Source organism: Anabas testudineus, chromosome 2, assembly GCF_900324465.2.
Source record: "Anabas testudineus chromosome 2, fAnaTes1.2, whole genome shotgun sequence".
Classification (NCBI taxonomy): Eukaryota; Metazoa; Chordata; class Actinopteri; order Anabantiformes; family Anabantidae; genus Anabas; species Anabas testudineus.
The window spans coordinates 22000262-22019579 of NC_046611.1; the positions used below are offsets into that span (position 1 = coordinate 22000262).

General features: G+C 40.3%; 2 protein-coding genes across 3 annotated transcripts in view; both read left to right on the plus strand.

Annotated features, from left to right (window-relative positions):
• Positions 1 to 711: 711 nt before the first annotated feature.
• Positions 712 to 12150, plus strand: ncapg2 (non-SMC condensin II complex, subunit G2). 2 transcript variants are annotated; one of them, XM_026361956.1, is made up of 27 exons: positions 712 to 787; positions 1020 to 1147; positions 1431 to 1598; positions 2102 to 2216; positions 2333 to 2490; positions 2827 to 2961; positions 3120 to 3214; positions 3299 to 3455; positions 3565 to 3657; positions 3744 to 3869; positions 3952 to 4131; positions 4936 to 5088; positions 5223 to 5445; positions 5548 to 5645; positions 6615 to 6788; positions 6892 to 6962; positions 7075 to 7228; positions 7371 to 7544; positions 7713 to 7826; positions 9018 to 9167; positions 9502 to 9601; positions 9730 to 9932; positions 10159 to 10293; positions 10462 to 10565; positions 10732 to 10832; positions 11448 to 11547; positions 11670 to 12150. In XM_026361956.1, the coding sequence occupies exons 2-27, from the start codon at positions 1070 to 1072 to the stop codon at positions 11719 to 11721; spliced, it is 3411 nt and encodes a 1136-aa protein (XP_026217741.1). In that variant the 5' UTR covers positions 712 to 787; positions 1020 to 1069; the 3' UTR covers positions 11722 to 12150. The 2 variants fall into 2 exon arrangements, with proteins under 2 accessions (XP_026217741.1, XP_026217742.1); XM_026361957.1 differs by having other exon boundaries at positions 6618 to 6788.
• A 994-nt stretch (positions 12151 to 13144) lies between these two features.
• ptprn2 (protein tyrosine phosphatase receptor type N2) overlaps positions 13145 to 19318 on the plus strand; it is a 121482-nt gene continuing 115308 nt past the window's right edge. The window contains exon 1 of the mRNA XM_026361346.1: positions 13145 to 13448. Coding sequence (XP_026217131.1) covers positions 13364 to 13448 — 85 coding nt within the window. The 5' untranslated portion in view covers positions 13145 to 13363. The remainder of the gene's footprint in view (positions 13449 to 19318) is intronic.

Genomic DNA, 19318 nt, shown 5'->3' on the forward strand with positions numbered 1-19318 from the left:
CTTAAAAAAAACACTATGTAATTTTCTGCCTTCTTAATATTATTATTTTAAATGAAATGCTTTTGAACAATAAAAAGCTTTTATTGTGAAAATGGCCTCATTTGTTTTTGTCTAGCAACAAAAACTGTGAATAATTTACATACTGAGTGTATGCAATATGATGCCATTGTGTGCAAAAGCTTCATTAATGCAACATGTGTTTTGTTTCAAAAATAGATATTTACTATTTAGATATGTTCACCCACTCTTATTGCAGAGATATTTTAGACTCTCTTGCACACTGCATGTTTACAATACATTAAAATTCACCAACAAGTTTTAATTGAGGCTAAAATTATGACTTTGAAAGCTTCATCCAGTGTTTCTTGAAGTAGTTGTGGTGGATTTCTAGATTTATTTTGTGTCACTGTTCCTAACAAAGCCTCTTTTTATTTTCACTTCTTTTCTGGCCATGGTTTATATACCTGGATTATATTTTCTAATAATTCTACAGTGTTTCCAGTACCAGAGTTTAATGAAATCTTAGCTAATAAAAAATAATAATAAAGTCCCCTCTGATCCCTCTTCAGAGTCTGGGGACTGTGCAGGTAGCTGTCGCCTTCAGACGAACGCAGTGATTGGACGCCATCAAGTGGCAACAGACAGGAACTACAACTACGCGTTAACGTCAACAAAACGACGCACAACGTCGTGACGCAGGAATTTGACGTTATCCAAATTTGCGCGGGTCGCTGTTATGAACTGGTGGCTGTCGTCTGTCTGTGTGTTCACGAAATATAAATAAAAGGTAATAAACCAAGATATTTGTGTGTATTTATGTTATTAGATGTCCCAATACTGTCAGTGGTAGCTGGCAGAGTCGGGTTAACTGTCGCTAATAAGGTTTTAAACGCTAACAGACGGTCTGTCATATTTGTTTTGATGTTGTTACAGTACACTTGTTGACGCTGCTCGGCTAAAGCTAGCTTACCGCTAGCTACACCAGTGTTACCTTAGTTATTTATTGTTTTTCATCGCAGGTTTTCTGGAAGTATTCACGTCGCTTCACATCACTTGGAAAACCGAGAAAATGTCCAAGCGAGATGCATTTTTAGAATCGGCCTGTAAAGAAAATGTGGAGGACTTCCTTAATTTTCTCCAGCTTCATGTAAGTAACTTCATAGAGATATCGTTAACTTAAACAAGGGAGTCTTCAAATCGTCCAGAAACAAAACAAACGACATGTCTGTCAGTGCTTGTATAAGTTAGTGAATTTACTTTTCAATGCGTCTTACTAAATCTGTGTATAACATAGGTCATCTGCTCATTTGTCAGCAATTAACTGCTGGAAAATATAGCATATGTAGATTTAAGTCTATAGCTGACAGAAATGATAACTGCTCTCTGGCTCAAACTCTTTATGTCCTGCTCCTGTATATACTGTTGAGCAGAAGGACACAGCAGAGCCCTTCGATGTGGAGGAGGTGGTGCAGGAGATGCCCAGAGACCAGAGGGAGGCTCTGTGGGGAAGACTGGCCTCACTTCTACAGGACATACTGCTGGAGTTACCTCCTGAACGCTGGGAAGAGGACATGGAAGTGGAATCAGCTGCAGACCCTGTGAGTTTACCTGTGGTTTATATATAGTTGTAGCATATGCATTGGCATTACTTCAACCTTGGGTTTCTTTCTTCCTCTACTTAGTTATGTAATGTACGGATAACTGTGTACAAATCATTATTTTAATGTAATCATATATGTATATGTGTGTATATGTATGTATATACATACACGGGCAGCATGGTGGTGTGGTGGTTAGCACTCTCACCTCACAGCAGTTTGAATCCACTGGTCTTACTTCTAAAGGACTTACTGTTAGAGTCACTAGTCCATCGTAGGACTGGCGACTTGTCTAGGGTGTACCCCCCTCTCTCCCGATTACTGCTGGGATAGGCTCCAGCACTCCCGTGACCCTTCATTGGACAAGTGGTCCAATTAAGCCATTGATATGGATCGATATTTATACATACTGTATGTATCTAAACTAAGCATGAACCGCAGGCCACATATATTTTTTTTACTTTTACCTGCATTTTTACACTTCTTTTTAAATTCCATCTCAGAAACATGTCATGGCTGTTGTGGATGGTGTTACACTAGTGGCTTCAGTGTCTCTTAAGGTCTTACAAGATGGTGACACCTACAGTGCCCTTTTGGAAATTGTTCATAGGCTTCATGGTGGGTATTCTAATTTTTCTCTCTGCTGTCTGGTGCACATTTTTATAATGAAATCATGATTGTTTTTAATCTATATAAAACCAGTGTCTGATTATATTTTGGTTCTATACCTTTAGATGTTCTGGTGTCCCTTCCTGTCTCGGAGGCACCTCTGCAGCGCCATATACACATACTGTGTGAGGTCTGGTGGAAAAAGGGTCTGAAGGAGAAAGAAAAGTTTGGTCGCACTGCTTTCCTCCACTCTTTGCAGAAGAGCTTCATTTTGAAGAAACCAGTCAGTGTCTGACCTCAATAATATATCTTTGTGTCAATGTGACCATAACCATCATGTTTCTGGTTCAGATATTTACAGGACTTTTGTTATACTGTTGAATAATTTAGAGTTGTTGTTTTTGTTTGTTTGTTATTTTTATTCATTTATTTATTTATTTTAGCACTGAGCACTTAATATGTTTTTGTAGTCAAAGATGTTTTCTGTGATACTACAAAGCAGCGTTTCATAAATGTTACACAGCCATCTGTTTAAGCACTAATAGCTTTGTGGGCACACAGGGATTAGGGGGCTGAGATAATTACTATGTAACACTTTCTAGTTTTGTTTCTTTGTTAGGGTACTGAGATCCAAAGAGTCTGGAGTCTTCATGATGTCCTTCTGAGTCTGGACTACACATCGGAAGCCAACAAGCAGATAGTGGACTTGTTGCTTCAGTGCTTTCATCGTCCAATTTACATTAGAAATGATGATGTGAGTAGAGTGATATTCAGATGTTGCATATGTTTGCATGAGCCACTGTCTCATTTTTTGTGTGTGTGTGTGTGTGCGTTTGTGCGCGCACGTGTGTGTGCCTATGGTTCTGGCTGTTTCTTTAAGCTGTCAGCCTAATGATGTGATTATTTTTGCAGGGTAAGCGATTCCTGGTGTTTCTTTTCAGCTGGAACATTAGCTTCATCTGGGTTATTCATGGCACCATCAAAAACCAGCTGGAGTTTTATAGCAAGTAAGAAGCCTAATTTACGCTGTTGGACAGCAGTCAACATTTTATTGCTATTTGTGTTATTCATCACTAATTTGTTTTGTTTAGGGCTATGACCACTCTTATATCGGAGATTTACTTTAGAGCATGGAAGAAGGCCACTGGGGACTTTTTGGAGCAGATTGAGAGTGCATGCATTCAAGATTTTATGCAGTGTGCAATCTTCCTTCACAGAGCATCTCCTGTCCACAGCAAAGTCAGACAGGTAAACGTTTTATACATAGCTGCTTTAAATATTTCCCCGGTATTTACATCACATCACATGCAGGTTTCAGTTTGTGTGTGTATTCTATGATCTCCTTGGTCTTCTGCAGATTGTAAGCTATTTCCACACAAGGAAAGGCTGTCACCAAGTGGACAAGATGCTGCACAATCTCTACCGGCCGATTCTCTGGAAAGCTTTAAGTGTATGAATACAGATTTCGAACTAAATTCATTACTTGTATTTCAGTATTTCATTCTAGAGTAACGTGTTTTCATTTGACTTGTTAAGGCTCCAAATTTTGAGGTGCGTGCAAATGCCACTTTGCTTTTCACTGAGGCCTTCCCAGTCCATGACCCGGATCAGAGCAACAAAAATATAGACGAGGACATTCAAAAACAGCTGGACACAGCAATGGTGAGAGCTTTTCAAACCATTCGAACATTTTTTGTTTTAAGTTTGAGAAACTATAAAACCACTAACAGTTTGTTATTTACAGGGCCTCCTTGAAGACCCTCATCCCACTGTGCGTTCCAATGCTACTCTGGGAGTCTGTAAGATCTTGGCCAAGTGCTGGGAGCTTCTCCCACCAACAATCATCACAGATTTCCTGAAGAAGTTGGTAATGGAGCTGGCGACTGATATCAGCTCACCTGATGTTCGTTGCTCTGTCTTCAAGGTAGAAAAACCTTTTTTAAAAAAAGAGATTCTTCTTAACTTAGATTACTACTATAAAATACACTGCCTGTCCAAAAGAAGTCACCACCTGGATTTTTAAGTATATAAGAGCCAATCATTAGATAATTACTGCATGGATGATTATTTTTCAGTGGGAAACAAGTTATTTAACTGTAACTGATTCAGTGAGTAGCTTCTCATTTCTTAAATAAACTATGTAGGAAGACACGTGGAAAATGTTGATGTGTTTCAAAAGGGTCAATTTATTGGCAAAGAAAAGACATTTCTAAGGAGATTGATGAAGGGAGCAAGACACATCATTTTTACACATGGATTGTTCCACCACAGAGTTCAGACCTTAACCCCATTGAGAATCTTTGGGATGTGCTGGAGACGACTTTGCACAACGGTCCGACTGTCCCATCATCAATACTAGGTCTTGGTGAAAAATGAATGCAGCTCTGGACGAGAATAAATGTTACATCGTAGAATCTTATCGAAACGACGCTACATCGAATGCGTGCTGTAATCAAAGCTAAAGGCGGTCCAACGACATATTAGAATGTGTGACTTGTATTTTTTTGGACGGGCAGTGTATTTTACGTGGTCTATCCAGGATGTAAGAAGAGCACTATAAACAGATTAAAAAAGTAATTAAAGTGATCAGGAACTCTCATTTGACGGTTTTGTGATGCCAACTTTTGGGATTATATTCACTGCAGGCGGAAAGGGCCCTGCTGGTGTTATTTGCAGTGACCTAGGTATTTATTGACTTGACTTGTGGTTTGTGTAATGCTTTCCCCAGTGTCTCACTATCGTACTGGACAACGCTCTCAGTCATCCGCTGTTGGAAAAACTTCTACCTACTCTCAAGTACAGCCTTCATGACAACTCAGAGAAAGTCCGCACAGCTTTCCTTGACATGCTTATCAAGGTTAAAGCAGTTCGTGCTGCCAAGGTACTGTGTGTTGTTTTTCCCCATGAATCATTTCTCTGGCTGTGTACAGTATAATATGCTTCTTTGCAAAATGAAGACATTCACTCAGCATAAAAACAAAATATCCTTTCTTCTTTTTGTGTACCACTCTCCAGTTTTGGGATGTGTGCAACATGGACCACCTGCTGGCTCGTCTGGCTATTGATTCTCTTTCAGTATCTAAGCGTATTGTCAACCTGCTCTTCAAGTCTTTCTTTCCTGTGAATGAGTCGGAGAGAGAGTGGTGCTGTCGGTGCATCACCCTCATCCAGATGAATCCTATGGCTGCCAGGAAGTTCTATCAGCATGCCTACAGACACACAGCTCCAACTAACATAAGTAAGTGCTCTGTATACAGTATGTATGCTACATTTATTGTATGTTACGGTCTTAAAACATGATAACCAGTATCCATGCATTTTCTTTGGTCTTGTCTTCCAGTAAAGCTGATGTTGGCCATTCGTCGTGTTCTGAACAGCTGCATTCAGACTGACTTTGACCTGACTGAGATTAATGACAGCAACAAGGAAAACAGCGTAGTAAGAGTCACTTAATGCAACTACAACCCACAAAGTTTAGATCACTTCTAAAGTATTTGTCTTCTGTATACCTGAGTTTGAATTCATTATTATTACCAACACTTATCCTTTGAGCAGTACTCCCATTCTCCCAAACTGCCACTGGGACTGCAGCATTTTATTTCATCCATACAGTTAGTGGCCACTTTAGATCTAATGCAATCCTATAGCACAGCTCAGCTGTCAGATTCTGTCTTGACTCTGACTAACTTAATAAGTCAGAGCAGTCTAATGATAATAATGAAATACTTACCTAAACTACCTAAATTATTTTACTACTTACTTAACTTAACTTTAACTATGGGTTTAATATTGAGATTGTTGTTTGCAGTGGTGGTTTACTGGACTAAATGATTGATAGAGGCTGTGGATAAGGAGGTAAAGTGAGTGGTCTTTTTACTGCAGGGTTAGTGGTTTGATCCCCCATTCCTTCAGTTAACCTGTCAAAGTGTCCCTGGGCAAGACACTGAACCCCAAGCTGCTTCTGGTGTGTGTCTCTCTCTCACTGTAAATTACTAATGTTTTACCCACCTCATTTGCCCTTTTACAAACATGAGCAAATTGCGTTTCTGTATAATGTATTGCTCTTGGATATTTTGTATTCATAATGAGTATTTTCATTATTATATTATTTTATCCACAGAGAATTTTTTCCAGTTAATTATCAAGTGTAAAAAATGTCAAAAATTAGCTAAAGAGATTGCCTATCACAATTTATTTGAGCCTAAGGGGACAACTAAATCCAATGTTATAAGTTTATTCTTATATAAAACAAAAAATTGAAAAGCTTGAACCTGCAAACCTGTGGTTTGATTTTTGATTAAAAATAAGATTAATTTATCTTTAATTAGTTAGTTAGGATGTGAGTTTCTGTGTACACCAAGTGCCTAAGTTTGTTTTGATTTGATAAAACCAAGATTTTGGTCTCAGCAGGCTGAACCTGTTACACTGGGGAAAGATCTTGCTGCTGTGTCTGGTCTGCTGGAGGTTGTGGTCATCCTGTGGAGAAGTGTTGAGAAGGCTCTGAAACAAAACGAAGAGGCCCAGAAATACATTTTTGCCAAGTTTGGAAATGTCATTTCCAAGTATTTCCAGACCTTTGAGGTACACCAGCTGCAGTTTATTGTATTATTTGTGTTTTTAGTTATTTTTACATGCATGGGTGGTACTGTAAAGCCTTCTTGATTTTGTGTTTTTTCTTTTTCAGGATGAGCGATGCACTGTTCCTCTGGTACAGCTGGCCTCATTTATGCCCCCAGCTTTAGTCCCAACATTCAGGTTCATTGTCTCTCTGCCTCCATCTGTTTTAGCCTATTACTACCACCACTTCTCTCCTTTAACGACTTTGTCCTCTCTACCCTGTCCCCCTCACCTGCTTCTTTGTACCCAGCTGTGGCGTTCTGTCCAGGCTGAGGAGGTTGGACCCAGGAGCTGTGCCAACACAGTACAGCCAGCTATTAGACTGCATTTGCAGCTGGGGCCAGGCTGCTGACATCCTTGAACTCATCACTGACTGGCTCACTGAAGCTCTGCCCAAACAAAAGGTCAGTAAGGAACTTTGAATTAGACTGGACACTAACTAAACAGTTATTATGTGCTTGATTAATTTGTTGGACTAAGATTTTCATGAAAATCTAGACCTATTCCTTGGTCCTCTTTGTGAAAGTCGCTTTATGTCAACTTCAGGAAAAGGTGAACACCAGTCGAAAGGTGCATATCCAGGAGACAGTGGAGGCCAAACCATACCTGGCACTGATTTACCTGGATTATCTGCTCAGTCACACCTCAACACGAGAAAAAGTCCTCGCTCTTGGTCAGAAACCGTTGAAGCAGCTCCATACGGTTCTAGGAAACTGGAAGGTACGTTGGATATTTGAATATTGCTCTTTACTGTGATATTTGAACAATTCTCAGTCACGTCCCTGCTCTAGTACATTTGTCTTAAGAATTTATACATTTTGAAACAGTTTCTTTATAAGATGTGTCTTTACTCAGATGTATGAATCGGTGTGATATTTGTCTCAACAGTCAGTGCTGTACACTCACCTCAGCTCTACCGCAGATGATAAAACTCCCAGTCTGGACACTGCACTGAAAGCCGTCATATACCATGGTCGTCTTGGTGCACATCTTCAACATAATGTGAGCTGCTCTTTTTCCAGGCATTACATTTTCCTTTTTTTTATTTTGTTTTTCAGTTTATATTTACACATTTAGTGGTGCACATCTATGAGCTACTCAAATTATACATGAAATTTTACAGCGCGTTTACAAGCACTCAAGTATCCAGGTTAGTTACAGGTTGAAGTTGGCTTTCTCGAGAAAGCTGATTTCTTAAGTGTCATGTAAACGGGAAACCTGGTGACCGTAATCGGGAAAACCTGATTTCCTGGGCTAGATTTTTCCCAGAGGATGCTTATTACTTTGCCATGTAAGCACGTAACCAGGTTTCTAATCTGCTTTTTACAAGAGCGCATGTGCATAACAAAGGCTGCTGTCACTCACCACTCTGCTATCAGCTTAGAAGTGTGGCTGGATGAAAGGGAAGGTTATTACGCGGAGTGATGCAACCTCATTTTTAAATTAAGTTCGCCAGAAATTAAAGCTGAAACCAACAGAAAGTTCCTGTAGACATTTAAATAAGTCACTTTTAACCACATATTTCTTTAATTAAGACAGTTTGTGCTGTAAAAAGGGAGCGCTGTATCTGTCTGTTGCTGTGTGACTCTCACAGTGTGTCCCTCCCTGACACATGTATCTTTTTATTTATTTAAAGAGAGAGAAAAGCATTTGGAAAGCAGCTTTTTCTGTCTCCATACAGGTAAAATCTATAGACCATGCTACCACGTTAACTTGTTTCCTGATTACCCGAGAAACCTGGTTTCTCTCAGTGACCTGGTTACTTGAGTGCACGTAAACGCACCGATAGTCCACTAGTACAGTTGGGGGCTGAATTTTTGCTCATATATTTTGTTAACTGGATAGCCTGGGCTTTAAGGTAGTTATTTAGACTTATTAGTATATATTTGTTTTGTGTATTCAAGTATGAATTATTGTCCTTAAATAAGGATTAGACAGGTGTATTGTTACAAATAGTGAACCTATTAAGCAGATAAACCACAATTCACTTTCTATATTATTTGGCAAAGTCACAGTGATCTGTCAGTGAACATGGGCTTTCAGCGCCACAACAATCATTGGCCTCATGTTACCTTCTAAACATTATTTAGGCAACCTCCACTGTGTGGTATATAGATTTTAAATGGAGAACAAAGAGAGGACTGGCAGCAATTTATTGAAATGTGTATCATTTGTCATTTGCTTTTGCCCTAGTCCTCGGAGGGTCGTGACTACCTGCTGTCTCTGGAGCACATGGCAGCTTGGGAAGCTGAGAGGGTGTTGCCCTTCCTGGCTAAACGTATCAGTGTTGTTGATGGGGAGGATTCAGAGAAGTCGCAGCAACTGGCCTCACAGATAACTAAGGTGAGAACTGGTGTTTTGGCCTCGAATGTTCAGCAGTAGACAAACAAATATATATCTATCAGAAATAAAATTATTACAGAGGCAAGGTAAAAGCAGACACAAGCAATAAAGACAAATGTGCGTCCAGTTTCAGTTTGAATTTCAATAGGTTTACACTTTATGTCTTGCACCACACAATCAGACCAGCACTTGGTCACATCATAGGTAGATTCCGCAGGAAATGAAGCAGAAATGAACATTATGCTAAAATGTAGTTCCCTGGGAAGTCTCCTTTTTCTAAAGTGTTTTTAATGTGTGATGTTTTCTTAACTGTGTTGATGACGCACTTTACCAGGACTTCCTGACAGTATGCCGAGACGTTTTACTTGTGGGTTTGGGTGACGAAAAGTTCAAGGGTCAAATCCTTCACCTGTGCTCACTCATCCTCCTGTCAGGTGAGTGTTTTAAATATACAGTATAAACCCACAAAACAAGAAAGACGATACACTGCATTTATGGTGGACGATGTCTGAGGGAAGTAGCAAAGAATGTGTTCATGGAAACCTTTTTTGTGTATTTTCAGAGGCAGGTTACCTGTGTATCCCTGCAGTGCTGCCGGTCCTGAAGGAGGTGGTTGACACTTATGAAGCCGAGAACAACACTGAGGCTCAGGAAAATCAGGAGGATGCAACCACTGTCATCCTTGGTGTGGTAGCCAACATCTTCCAGAAGATTATAGAGCTGTTAGCTCGCCGCCTCAGGAAGGATCCAGAGGAGGGAACACAGGTGCTCTGAGATTTGTTGTGATAGTTTCACATTTTTGTTTTTATCTGGATGTGTTAGTCGCCTGTGGGCTGACTCTTTTATTAGTTTATTTATTCAATACCACAAGAGCATGTTTGGTTTGTTCTTAAAGTAGCTTTTAATAACAGACCAGTTTTTGCACTCAGCCTTCTATTACTGTAAAAACACTGTTAGAGTGATTTCCTCTCTCTTTCTGCCCTGACTTTAGCTGTGTCAGTCAGCTTTACCTGGTCTAAAGGACTTTCTCCAAGTGGCAGAAACCTGGGACAGAGCACCTCTCAGCGGCGTCTTCTCCACTGTTTTTGCTGTCATTATCGTAGAGAAGAGACATTTGCTCCAGAAGGTATCAAGTCGTCTAGCACCTTAGCAATGAAGACACATCTATCACATTGTGCAGCTGATTTTGTGTATTTATATGTGGTTTTAGGCAAGACAATGATTTATTAAAGCATTTCTGCATTTGGATTTAAATATTAATACTAATTTAGTCTAATTTTACTGTGCTCATAAGATTACCCATCCTGAAGAGGTGATCACCCCCGAGTCAGTAGAGGACATGCCTCCTCTGTCCAAAATCCTTCTTTCTGTCATCCTCGCGTCACCATCTATTTGCAGGTAAATACCTCTAGTCATTTACCAGAGTTCACTGAACAACCTTCATTCAACAGGTCAACGTAGTTCTTCTGTTCAGGTTACCAATTTTACATTGAAGAAATTTAACTAAGACTTAAACATAATTACTATTTGAGAGTTTAGGAGCATTATTTGTTTGTGTCTGCAGGGCTTTTTTGACAGAAGTCAGCTCATCTCTGGACTCGGAGGCTATCAGCTGTCTCAGTGAACTGGCTGCCGTCCTGCACGTCTTGGCTGTCATAAAACACGGTGAGCTTTCATTATGGGACAAAAACTGGTTTCCATGCACCTGTTAGTATGAAGATTATCAATTTGAACATTAAAAAACGCTGAGTTGAAATGCCAAAAATATGAGGTAAAAGGTTAATGCGTTAAAGTTTCAATGTGTTATTAAAAACAAAATGTGTCAAATGCAATGGAAACAGATCTAATGACTAAATGCTGATGTTCGTAAAGCCTGCCCCTCAGGCACCCACATCTGTGGAGAGCGATGATGTAACCTCCCTCAGATTATTACACACGAATGTCATACAGTATTTCCATCATGTTTTCACGTTGTTGCCTGGAGCAACTTTTAATGTCTTTTAATGACCTCTTGTGGCATCTTCTTCTGCAGTGGTTTTATGGCACCCAACTGTAAAAAATTGCTGCCACCAGCTGCCTGTCAATGAGCCAAATCATGATATTCTCATTACAAAAACCTGTTGATTTGCATGTTGCTGATTCATTTTCTCAAAATTCTGCAAAGAATCGTGCTAAACCATGATGGGAACCTGGCCTGATGACTCAATTTTTCACATCAGGATTCCTCCTCTCTGTATAAAGGCATGTTTACCAGCGTTGTATCATTTTGTTGTTCTACAGCGGGGCAGTCTAAAGGGGGCTTGAAGAGTGCAGCCACATCCGTGCAGCAGCAGCTTCACAGATATGCTGTCACCTCTGTGGACAGTTCAGACATTCAAAGGTAAGAGATGCATAAACCATGTTTCTGATGTTTTTTGTTTTTTTTTTATTTGAATAATCTTTTGTTGCTTACCATCGTTATCTTTTTTGTGAATTGCTGAATTGTGTTGTTTTCCCATACAGGGTCATTTACGAATCATCTGTGAAGACGTTGAATGAAATTTTGGATTTATAAATATGATATTTAATTTTTGCTTTGCATTGTATTTTTATAAAGCAGTGAGAGGGGCATAGTATCTTTTGCTTTTTTGTTGGACAGAATTTCAGATATTGGCAGACGAAGGTGACACAGTAAATATTTGGAAAGTTTGGATTGAAATCTAAAGCAGAGAACAAGAGCCGGTCTGCTACCATGTTTTACCATATTGACTCCACTTCTCTGCATTTATAAAAACTCTTCTAGACAAGAAGAATAACATACGGTTTCTCACACTGGATTACAACGCTCTTCTCTATTTTAAGCTCTCACTCTCCACAGCTCTGCGCTCCATTCTTACTTAAGGGACTAAAATGTTTTCATGTTTCAGTATCGGTGTTTATATGTCTCGTCTGTCATCATGTCGACAGCATTGTGCTTCTAATAAGAATAAAACAAAGTGTATCAATCAGCATAAACCTGATGTTTATTCCTTTCTCGCACGTTTCTCTTGCTCTACAACAGTTTGCCGAGTAATAGCCTCGTACCAACAGGCAATAAATCATCCTCTCGCTTCTCTTCGGTCTTAAAGGGGAATAGCATCCAGTTTACACACATATTGTTGTGCTTTAGTCGGTATTTCTGATTGTGCTCTACAAGGACCACGTTAAGATCACATTTCAGACATTACTGTCCATTAAAATGATTCATTTCCAATCAGTTTGGTGATTATTATTCACCTTTTCAAGAACTAAACTCTTCTACATTTAGTGCATTTCCACATTGGTGGAAGATAATTATATTTGCTCAACTAACCTACAGCAGTAGAACCTTTTTATTCACCTTTCACCTAAATTATTTCTTTTTGTTCAAATGTGTAGCCTGACTCTTTCTACTGAAATCTAAAGCTGATGTTTTTATAACTCGCCATTCCTCCGACAGGTATGATTAGTTTTTACTTTAGAGATTAAGCTTCTCATGGTGGTGTAAGACACGTTTATAAAATATAACTGGTAACAAGACATAATACTATCCAACAGAATCTCCTCTAACCTCCTGATTAAATGCAGCGTTTTAGTACCTGATTCATACAACGACCACACACTGTAAATCACTGTTGTTCAATAGTGTAATAGGATTATAATAACAGTTTTTATTGAAATTAGAGTAAAGTTTTATCGTCCAGTTCTCCTCTGATGGCATTTTTCAGTGACATCATAAATCTACCATGCCTTTATGGAACCGTATATTATTTCCCACTCAGTTGAACAAGGTGAATCAATGTGAACCCAATCGTTTCTCGGTTGGTGTTTCTGCTGCTTTCACGGCCCCCGGGCTCCATCCATCCATCCATCCATCCATCCATCCAAGGCGCTGTTGCATGCTGCTCGCATCATCCCTCCTCACCATGTGTGTTTGACGTCAGGACCTTAGGAGGGGCTCCTCCGTGAAGCTGGTTGCTGTTTGTGGTGCTGAAACAACGCCTGCACTGTGTTTCACCGTGCATCCCGTCTTTTCTTTTTAAAAGGCTCCTGCGTTTCCCTTGTGATCTTCTTTGCAAACATGCCTCTTTAGTCGGAGTCTCTCCTGAGCAGCTCGCAGCCGGGTTGACGTCAAACATGCTGTTTTAGCCGGAGGTCTGCGATGGATTAGAGCCCGTGTGTTATCAGGCAGGAGCGGTATGGATCCACGGCGGTGTCCCGTCCTCTTCGCTGCTCTGGCCGTGAGCCTGTGCTCCTCACCTGGCCTCGCTGACAGACGATTTGGTAAGAAGTGTTTCGGTTCCTACTTAATCTCTTTTCCACGTGTTTGACATGTTTTCCTGCCTCACAGACGGTGCTGACAGTCTGGGTCGAGGGTGCAAACATTGGTCCTCTTTGCAAAACTTCAGAAATAATATATATATATATATATATTTATATCCAGGAGGGAGATGTTGAAAGATGGAGATATGTGTATCTTTACTTGTGTGTGTGTGTGTGTGTGTGTGCTTTGGTGCAGGAGAGTGGCTCAAATCTGAAGACAGGAACAACAGGAAAAGTTACATAATCTATCAGGCCCACTGGGTAAAATGATGCTCTTGCATTGCATCCAGCAGCTAGTTTTACACTGTCACATTTCATATTTAACTGTTTCTGTGCCCATGAAACAACCCTCGTAAGAACTATGTGATCTAAATCCAGTTCAGTATTTAATATTATCCTATACCCCCTGAGGAAGATAGCCATCTCTCGTTCACCCTGTGTCACTTTCAGACTTGGCTGGGTTATATTTTCATTACCCTTGATTTGTTCTTCCAAAGACGCTGCTGTCTGGAAAAGTGTGGCACGTGTCCAAAGTATGGCAGAGAAGCCATTGTGATAATTATGTCTCTTTATGAAGACAGACAGAGATTAAAGGCTCCTTTTTCAGCGGTGTGCCAGTTGAAAGTCTCCTCAGTTACCGCCCCCAGTTTACACCTCTTATCACGCTTACTGCTCTGGGATCAGCAGTCGGAACACGACAGTATAAACTTTATTATGAGCAGGAGACAGATATAGGTCTCCGGCTGGCGCTTGAGCTCTGTGATGATTCATGCAGCGACCGAACCGCATCATTTTCTTTATATTTAGAAAAAGAGGAAGTCCGTCCTTTGTAAATCATGCATAATACGCACAAACACCATCCAGCTCACAGTTTTCTGCATTCTATACTTTTGCTCTTGTTTTGTTATTAGGTTGCACCTAATAGTCACTCCTCTACCCACCTCCACCTCTCTCACCGCTGATGACTTTGCCACCTTCTTTAACAATAAGGTGGCAGCCATCAGCTCCCAGTTCTCTTTTTGGAACGGAGATATACTACCAACCTCATCTAACAGCATAGCTCTCACCTCATTTGCTACTCTGACGATGCATCCACCCTCCTCCGTTGAAACCATCCTACAACCTGTTCTCTTGATCCTATTACCTTCACTCTCCTTCAAACAACTGCATCCACACCAATCCCAGTCATTGCACAAATCATTAACACATCTCTCACAACAGGCACCTTCCCCACCTCATTTAAGGAGGCCCAGATCACCCCACTCCTTAAAAAACGTCTCTTGACCCCTCCCTTCTAGAGAATTGCAGGTCTGTCTCTCTTCTTCCATTTCTGGACCTTGAAGGGGCAGTTTTAGATGAACTGACTGACATCCTTTCAGTCCGGCTTCAAGAGTGGTTAGTCCACAGAAAGAGCACTCCTGAACTTCATGGACCCTTGTGGGTTTCAAAAGCTGTGGCTCAATCTTCTGTCTTAATTCTTCTTGATCTATCTGGAGCCTTTGACACAGTCAACCACCAGATCCACCTTTGTACACTTTCTGATTTGGGCTTCACTGGGACAGCTCTAGCCTGGCTTAAGTCCTACTTGTCTCAATGTACCTTCAAGTTCTCTGGGCAGTGGCAGGTTTCTTATTCTTACTGCCTCTCCACTGGTGTGCAGCAGGGCTCAGGTTTTGGTCCTCTACTCTTTTCTATCTATACTTCAACTCTGGTTCCATCATCCAGTCGCATGGTTTTTCCTATTATTGCTATGCTATGCTATGCCAGATGACTCCACTGTCTCACTAAGCATTACTGCATGCCTCGCTGACATCGCTGGATGAGAGCGAGGCATCTTTAGCTCAACCTCTCCAAGACAGAAGTTGTTGTCTTCCCAGCCACACCTTCAATGTAACATGACATTAGCATTAGGTATTAATGACGGGGGTTTCCAGCATGCACCACCAAACCTCTCCAGATGATCCAAAATGCAGCAGCACGTCTCATTTTTGATCAGCCATAAAGGACACTTTTGAGATCTCTGCACTGGCTTCCTGTAGCTGCCTGCATCAGATTCAAAGCCCTGACATGTGCTTACAAAGTACAACAGCACCAGCTTACCTGAACTCCCACATCCTGATCTACAATCCCTCTCGCTCACTGTGCTCAAAAAGTGAACCACGTTTTGTGGTCACCTCACCTCAAGAGATCCCAGACAAAACTTTTCAGCTCTTTGGTTCCACAATGGTGGAAAGACCTGCCCACCTCTTCACGCTCAGCTGCCTCACTCTCAACTTTCAAAAACTTGCTGAAAACGGAACTCCCCACAATTTTTCTCTGCACTTAAAAAAACTTAAAAAACAAACAAAACTAATATTGCACTTGAAAACCCACAAAACTGAAGCAGCTCTTTCTAGAGCACTTTACTTTAAAGTGTGTCTCCATGGCTTAGATATTTTCATGCATTGTACCTCACTTGTAAGTCTCTTTGGATAAAAGCCTCTGCTAAACAAGTAAATGTAAATGTTGCAAACATAATATAGTAGGTCAAGAGCGTGTCATTTTCGTCATGGGTTTTTTATCCTATGAGTTGGCGAATATGCACTTAAGATACTTATGAATGAATTGCTACTTATTCCCCAAGTGCGTTTCTTTCATTGAAATCTCAGTGTATTTTTCTGTGTGTGTGTAGAAGAGGTCTCCATTGTCAGAGTGTGGCTGGGAGATAGAGGTGGTTATTGTTTTTAATGAGTCCCACTGTGGATTGCACTGTGTCATAGGAAGCCTTTGGATCAAGGTGTGCTGGAGGGATGTAGCTGCCCAAAAATACATATACATTTATATATGTATATAGTAATCACAGTGCAAAGACAGTATGAATGTGGGTGTGTTTGTATTAGGGAGACAGAGACCACGTCCTTTGTGTGGGCGTTTATGATCTGCGTGTCTGAAAGCACATAAAAGCCAGACGTGGAAAAATAAGTCTTAAGCTTTCTGTGGTAATTATGGAAGTGTAATAGAAATTTAAACAGTAGTGTGCATTTGGCTCTATGTATAAAACTAAAAACATCTGGACATTTCCAAAGCATAATGCCTAAAGAGTAGAGTCATGTCTTTATATATTTTGAAGTACTTAATGCACCAAGCCTTTTAACAGTTTACAGAGTTCAACTTTATAGACTCTTGTGTGTGAAGTAGTGGTTATGTGAACTCAGAGAGCAAAAGGTATTTACATAAACAGGCATGTTTCTAATAGAAGAAGTTTAACCTTTGCTATGCTGGCCTATGAAGCCTAAACTTACCATATATATATATAAATATATCAGAATAAAATGACACACTGTATCTGTAAGTTAATGACTCTAGGCAGTCTGTCAGTGTTGCATTGAAGTTTGCTGTCAAAATTCAGTCTCATCGTCTCTATTCTGTTTGCAGCATCAAACCCTATTGATTGTTTGTGTCACACATGCTTTGAAGGATTCTAGCTCAGCTCTGTCTAACTCTCTTTTACTCCCAAATTAAGGAGTGTTACAGTATGTACTGATAGATTGAAATATGTGATAGGATCACTTATGTCTAGTACGTACATGTAGATACTGTCCTCTAAAGCTGTGCTGCTGGGTCCTCTCATTACAGCTGGCTATCAACAGCCATCGCCTAATACACCCAGACATGTTAGATTTGATTCATAGGCTGCTGAGCTCTATCTATTTTGCCACAGGCCTCTGTGATCCCATAGATATCAGGACTGAGTGTTGATATGAAATATCTTGTGGTGGTAATAAATCATCTGGGAGGATTGAAATGTGCAGCGATATGAGGATAGATACTTTAAAACAGTCTGGCTTATGAACATTGTATAAATTCAGGTGAGGACAGACCTCTTGTAGCACTAGAAAAGGTTTGTTTTGATCATACAGTATATCCTGTCGTTTAGTTTGTCTTATTACTGTCTGAGTTGCAAAGACACTCCCTGTTTCTCCCAGTGGAGCAGTTATTTCTATACAGTTTATCCTGGGAGCAAGCTCAGCAGACAGTGATGTACAGGGCATTCAAGAACATTTTAGTTAACAAGGGCTAATTTATGTAAAACTATCTATAATTTGTGTTATAGACACAGATATACTGTAGCGGTATGGTGGATGTAGAAGAAGAAACTACAGCCTTACACCCCTCTAAGCCTGTGTGCTATACAGTTAAATCTGAGTTACATACTAAATATCATGGCAGCTCATCTACAATTAGCATATAGACATAAGAGCCACCGCTATGAACTATGAAAGTGAATATTTGGAGCTAAAAGAAAAGTCAGAGAATCACTATAGTCACTATGATTTATGCTTTAAAAACCATGAATGTTTTATAAAGTTTTATTATTGCTTACTGTCTTGAATAGTCGTTGAGCTGTTCTATTGTGCAGCAACCAGCTATACTTTATTCTGTGAGCGTGGTCAAAGCACATTGTTCCTTCAGAACTAACACAACAGATTGCTCAGATTATAAAAGTTGACATTTCTAAATAATGTCATTTGTAAAATTCTGCCTGAATGTTCCCTGAAAACCAGATCATATTTAAACTTGAAGACTGATGCAAAGATAAGAACTAATAGGACTGTCAGAACCAATAAACCCCCACTGTGATGTCTCTCTCAGTCTCAGTAAAGGTTGCATTTTTCTCGTCTTTCAGGATGTCTGAGTCATCTTGACTGAACTGAGAAAGGGTCAGCTTGAAGCAGCTTCGGTGGCCTTCGGTTCAGACCGACACTTTAAATGTGGTGCACATTTAGAATTCACTAAGAATGGATGGGTTTTAACTCATCCATTGAAAGAGAAATTATTTATTTGATGACATTTCATGCAGTACCTGTTAGAGTGCATGGGATGTTATGGGAGAATACGCGGGATGCTTAAATGAGCATTTGGTGTGTTATTTGCAAAGTCTGTTTTTCTAAATTAATAATCTCAACAGCTGCAGCATTCAGTCGGAGTGTAATTGAGCTAACATCAAGATTTTCTACCATCATCTGTTGTTGAATGTAATAAATGCTTATTGATTCATGCAACTGTAATAAAAAATCATGCACTATGCTAAACAACCTCTTCTCAGCTGCTCTGAACCTGCACGCAGCAGCTACAGCCTTGTTTTCACGGGATCAGTTCCACATGAATTGTACACTGATAAGCTATTCAAGCGATGCTGCATTTCCAATTCATGGGGAACACAAGACTCCTGAGTTTTTAGTTAATTTCAAAGTTGCATCCTTCAAAGTGCAAGCACAGAATTTCAGCAAAAATCAACACAAAGCAGGCTGTATATTCGTGGCTTGGGATGCTGCCACGGCTGGTGTGACAACAGACGAAGTATGGCGTTTCTTTGTGACTCAACAGATGCTCGGAGGAGTGTGTTGGCTTTCACTGGTTGTTGAGACGAGGGAGTGGGAGCAAAGCGGCTGGCTGTGCTTCTGTGTTCTTTCCCGACAAATGTCCGCGGCTCTTGAGAGGAAGGAAGTGAGAATCGTGTCAAATAGACGTGTCGAGGCAATCTTTCTTGTCATTGTACTCGCTGCTTCAGTTCAAGGTGAACCAAGATATTCTAGGTCAAGGAGTTGGAGAACAACCAGAAAGGAAGAGAAGGTTATGTCACATTTTTTTCATAGGTGGCCTGCATTTGTTTTACACTGTAACATGAAATGAAATTACATTTCAATAGCTGATTTTTTTCTCCCTGAAGTCTCTCATCCATTGACGCTTAAAAACTGTTTTCTCTTTGCACATAACAGTGCATAGATTGTGCCTTGTTGGACTTTCTCACCTCACCATATACTTGAGGCTGTCAAGCCTCATGACAGAGT